Genomic DNA, 6,000 nt, shown 5'->3' with positions numbered 1-6,000 from the left:
TGGTGGTGGGTGTTGAGGAGGGCACGTTCTGCATGGAGCACTGGGTGTTGTGCACGAACAATGAATCATGGAACACTTCATCTAGAACTAATGATGTAATGTATGGGGATTAACATAAGAATAAAAAAAAATAAATAAAATAAAATAGAATTAAAAGATATCTAAACCAATCACAATATATTGGCTTTAATTGGATCCTGAATCAAAGAAAAAAATTTTTTTTAAGTTATGAAGCAATTACAAATGTAAATATCAAATGGACATTTTATGATATTAAGTATCGTTAATTCTCAGGTACAGTTGTACCATGTTGTTGTTTTTTTTTTTTAAGATCTCTTTCAGAGATGCATCCTGAAATACTTATTGATGAAATGATATGGTGTCTGAGATTTGCTTCAAAATAATATAATAAGATAGAATTGGTTTGGAGATATATGTGAGAAAACATTGGCCATGAGTTGATTAATTTATTTTTTTAAAGATTTATTTATTTATTTATTTATTTTAGAGAGAGAGAGCGCGCAACACAGGAGGAGGAGCAGAGGGAGAGTCTTAAGCAGACTCCATGCTGAGTGCAGAGCCTGATACTTGGCTCGATCTCATGACCCTGAGATCAGAACCTGAGCCAAAACCAAGAGCTGACCCCTTAACCAACTACACCACTCAGGTGCCCCTGGCCATGAACTAATTACTGATGAAGTTGTGTGATGGGCACAAAGGAGTTTACTGTGCAAGGATTTCCATTCATATGTTTGAGCTTTTCCATAATAAGAATTTAATTATATGTATACATAATACAATAAAATAAAATTAAAAAATAATTATATGTATATTTAAACAAAACCATTGTGCCAAGATCCACGATTCTTTGAATAATTCAGCCTGTGCATCCTGTACCCCCAAATAGGGTATGCTTTGTTTTCTTCGCCTTCACCTACCTTTTTCCATGTGAAGTCATAACCATCCACATTAACTACTGGCATCACATAGAAATCCACATGCCTCAGAAGATTGGTGTATGGTGTTTCTTTCCCATATGATTGAGTTACCTACAAATTAAACCAAGTATGTTTAATAATATCTTTTAAGTCCTTCTAAACTTAGTCTGTTTCTTTTATGTGTTTTATTTTTTTAAGAAGTCATTTGGAATGTTTAGATTAGTGTATTTAACTTTCAGGAAGAGTATTAATTCCTTGAAAAGTCTGAACTGAGGGCACTATCCTGTCAAATGGTGGCAAATGCCTTGGACATGAGACAAATGGTCTTCTTATTTAATGAAGGCAGAAAATAGAACCACATATTTTCTAAAATTTTCTTCAAGAAACAAAAAAAATTCTTTACTAAAGCAATACAGCTCACATCAGAGATTTAAAGAAACAAAACCTAGATACAATTCCACTCCTTTTTCAATAACACATATCGATCAGAGTTTAAACTAACCTTGTCTTATGCCCAGATATGACTAGGTAGTTTCTACATTGTCCTTATTACCCAGGGAACTAAATTTTTAATTTTAATTCTTTCAACAAATCTATGAAACATACATTCCAACCCTCACTCATCCCTTCTGTTTGGAGTCCTGCTTTTTGGATAAGAAATTCCAGAGCTAATGTGGATCATCTGTCAGAGCCCAACAAGAATTTTTTGTGGAGCCCAATGTGGGGCTTGAACTCACAACCTTGAGATCAAGACCTGAGCTGATATCAAGAGTCAGACACTTAACTGACTGAGTCACCCAGGTGCCCCTCTTTTCTTTAACAGCTTTATTAAGATACAATTAACATAAAAAGAAATTCACCATTTTGAAATGAATAACTCAGTGATTTTTTTTTAAGTATATTCACAGAGTTGTGCAACCATCACCACTATCTGACTTCAAAACATCTTCATCAGCCCTCCCCCCCACCAAAAAATCCTTACCCATTAGGAGTTATTCCCCTTCTACCTATCTCTACACTCACCCCTGACACTTACCAACTTTCTGTCTCTGTGGATTTACCCATTCTAGATATTTTATTTAAATGGAATCATAATATATATGGCCTTTTATATCTGGCTTCTATCACTTAGCATAATGTTTGCAAGATTCATCCATTTTGTAGCATGAGTCAGTACTTCATTCCTTTTCATTGCTGAATGATATTCAATTATAAGGATATACCACATTATTCTGTCTACTCATAAATTGATGGGCATATTTTTTGACTATTATGAATAACGATGCCATGAACATTTGTAAACAAATGTGTCTACTTTTCTTGGGTGTATACCTAGTAGTGGAATTGCTGAATCATATGGTAATTCTATACTTAACCTTTCAAGGAATTGCCAAACTGTAAAATCATGGCTGAATTATTTTACAATCCCAACAGCAATGGATGAGGGTTCCAATTTTTTCACATCTTTACCAACACTTGTTATTACCTTTTTAAATTTTAGCCACCCTAGTGGATCTGAAGTGGTATCTCATTGTGGTTTTGATTTGCAAATATTTCCCTAATGACTGATGATACTGAACATCTTTTGATGTGCTTATTGGTCATTTGTATATCTTCTCTGGAGACTTGTCTTTTCAGATATTTTGCCCAATTCAAAATTGGATTGTCATTTTATTGTTTATTTGTAGAAGTTCTTTATATATTTTGAATGAAAATCCCTTATCATATAAATTTCCCCCCACTCTGTGGGTTGTCTTTTTACTTTCCTGATGACATCCTTTGAAAAGCACTAAGACTGTTAATTTTGGTAAAGCTCTATTTATCTCTTTTTTCTTTCGTTGCTTGTGCTTGTGGTGTCATATCTAACAAATAATTACCTAAAGTCACAAAGATTTACTACTTCTAAATTTTCTTCTGAGAACTTTATAATTTTAGCTTTTAAATTTAGGCCTCTGACCCATTTTGAGTTAATATTTGTACATGGTATGAGGTAGGGGTCCAAGTTCATTCTTTTGCATGTGGATATCTAGTTATTTCAGCAAAAGATGTCTTTCTTAATCCTTCACAAGGACACCATCTGGACTAGTGGTGGGCTTGTTTGGGTGCATTTAAAGAAGATGAGGGCCCAGAATAAGTGGGAATTGGTGATCTGAAGAGAAATAACAGGATGAAACCAGGACCTCAGTGGTGAGGCTTAGAAAAAGGAAAGACAGGGGAAATTGCGTGTTAAGGGGACTTCTTAATGCCTATCTATAAGAGGAGACATGGACCCAAATGGGAGGGTGACCTGAATGGATCAGCTAGGTAATTTTATAGCATCCTCAGGACTTTGGGTATTTTCCTGATGGGCTAAGGGTAAGATTGGGTACTTGGTAACTGGGCAAACCTGTATTCTTTTCCAGGCATTGTGCTGATTAAGGGCAGAGATATATAGATACAGAGAAATGTAAGAAATGTTCTCAATTAACTTTGTGAATAATGTTATTACTCATTAAAACATTTTCAGATTTGATATTTATCCAGTAATTTGTATTTCAAACGCATACAATCTAGATATATAATCATATCATTGAAGAAATACAACTTCTAAAATTCTATAAGCCTTATAATTCTGACTTGGTATATCACCTGTGTTTTAAAGACATGATTTTTTTAAATAACATTTTCAACCAAACTTGAACATGCTTATGAATCTAATAATTCTTTACCCATTAATTTGTGATTTGTGTATCATGGGGCTCTCCAAGCATGTGTTATCCACTGAGTTTTCATGGTAGTTTGTAAATATGTTTACAGTCATGGTTTTATATCACTCTTAATCAGGTAGGTAGCTGAAGAAATTATGCCTGACACACAAATGACAACAAATAAATATTTGTTGAAGGAATGATTTGCCAACAAGTAACATAGTTGAAATCACTGTCCTAGTAATAAAAACAAGAGAAGAAAGATGAGAATAGAGGGAGGACTGCACAAGAGTGAGAGATTAGGGGGTGGGAAATAATGGTTTGTCTGATTCCTAGCAGCTCGGCCTGTGGCAGATGATTACTCACCAATCTTTTCCTGGGGTACACCAAAGCTTTGTCTTTGGCCCTAAACAATAACAACAATACCTACCAACAAATTAACCAGTAGCCATTTGACAGAATAAATTAGTACAAAAAGGCATATAAGATGCTATGAACAGAAGATTTTAAAATAAACCATTACTCCCGCTACCACTAGAAATACAGCAAAGAGCTGTAAGTCCCAGTTGTTCTACAATGGCAATAAAGCATTTAGCACAATGGTAGGTACTCTCTGGACCCCAGAGTTGTATTTGAGCCTAATTTGAGCATTAATTTAAATTTTAAATATAACAAGAGGATGTTGAATGCTGGTTCTATGAACCAAATAATATACTGAGTTATGGGTAACAACAACAAAAACTGACTTTAGAGATGGTCTTTGTCCCTAACAAACTGATAAAAGTGTCAAGTTGGAAAGGAAAGAACAACAATTCAATGTTACAAGTATGATAATAAAATCAGGATATACAAGGTAGCTTAGAAGGAGGACCGTTAATTCTGTGGGGTGTTTGGGGTTAGAACTCCTGAAGAGCACATCACGGGGACAAGACGTTCAGGATATGGGTGAATGGTTGGTGAACAGGTGTGAGGAATGACAGAAGCAGAAAGAGGAAATTAAGTGGTCAGATTGTTAAGTGGCTCCTCCTATCGTTCCTGGTTACTCTCCTTGGCCATATTCTGGATCTAAAGGTCGGGGAGAGAATTATTTTTGAGATCCAGAGGACAGCCACGGGGGAAATATACTAAAATAGAGTTGAGGTTAGGTTTGATGATGTAGAGTTCAAGTTGCTGAGATGATTCTTTAGATGGACCTCACATATGGGAATTGAATTCACTCAGAATAAGGGCAAGAAGAATTGGAGAGGAATAAAGAACCGTGAGCCAGGTTCCAGGGAATTATCTGGAGATCATTAGATGACAGTAAAAAGAAAAGACAAGGGTGGTTCAACCAGATCAGATCAGGAATTTGGAGAAACGGGCAAACAGCAGTACAGGTTTCCCACGCTATCCGAAAGCAGAGCGTGCCTATGAAAGATTTCCAGAAGCCAAAATGGCATAAAGTGAAAAGCACCCCCACTTCCCAAACACTTTTACATTAGTACCTGTTTTGGCTAACTGAAAGAAATCTGAAGGACATTTTTTTTTTTTTTGCTTTAATAAAGAAAACCATTCCCATACGAATGTAGGTCTTTCATAAAAGTGAAGTGGCATCATGCCAACTTTTGGAAAGTAGGGGATACCTGTATTAGGACAGGAGAACATTGATCCACTACTCTGGTCCCTCAGCATATGGAGATATGGAAGAGCAGCCCCTCTCCTTGATGGAGCTTCTATGAAGCAGTGTTCTTCACAAGTCACGTGTCAGCTAAGGTGAGGGGCAGCAGAAGGAATTCTGTGGAGGCCCTGAGGTTGCAGGGTACCAACTCTGTGTGCAGCTACATGAGAGTTCTCCGGGTCAGAGGTTCAGAGGGAGGTTGGCACTGAGAAAAGCCAGTTGGCAGACAAAGTCCTGAGCTAGGTGTGATGCCCAATCCATGTCCCTTGGGCTGCAGTGATGTGCCATACCCTGTGCTGAGTTTGGTCCTAGTGATGCAGTCATGCACAAGCCAGGCTCAGCCCCTGCCTTTGTACTAGTAGAAGGGATCTAAATTTGGCCTCTACCAGATGAATGAGAGGCATAGAAAGAAATGACTGGCCTCAGGGTCCCCAAAGTGTAGAGCAATGCGTTTCCTTAAGCTGAGACTGCACCATACTGAGTTGGAGAAGAGAGTGAGAACTGTGAGATAGAAATATGTATATATGTTGGTCTCTACCCCACAGCCCCTCTGGTTCCTGGCACAGACCTTGTAATTTCCTAAATGATAAGAGCAATAAGGACCATCTTTTGGTCTAGTATTTGGTCTTTGACCTAGGTTCCTGACACAGGACTTTTAAATCCCTTGGAATCTCCTGGGTGATTGATGTGTCTTTTGTTCTCTCAGGTGACCCTTGGT

The 6,000-nt window shown here is 37.1% G+C and overlaps 1 protein-coding gene across 1 annotated transcript in view; it reads right to left on the bottom strand.

Annotated features, from left to right (window-relative positions):
- The window catches only part of CPB2 (carboxypeptidase B2), a 50,032-nt gene that overhangs the window by 16,419 nt on the left and 27,613 nt on the right, over positions 1-6,000 (bottom strand). The window contains exon 7 of the mRNA XM_006747141.3: positions 939-1,049. Coding sequence (XP_006747204.1) covers positions 939-1,049 — 111 coding nt within the window. The remainder of the gene's footprint in view (positions 1-938; positions 1,050-6,000) is intronic.

The sequence above is a fragment of the Leptonychotes weddellii genome, chromosome 3, assembly GCF_054177405.1.
Source record: "Leptonychotes weddellii isolate Sample4059 chromosome 3, ASM5417740v2, whole genome shotgun sequence".
In the NCBI taxonomy this organism is placed as follows: domain Eukaryota; kingdom Metazoa; phylum Chordata; class Mammalia; order Carnivora; family Phocidae; genus Leptonychotes; species Leptonychotes weddellii.
This window is presented reverse-complemented; position numbering and strand designations above follow the sequence as displayed.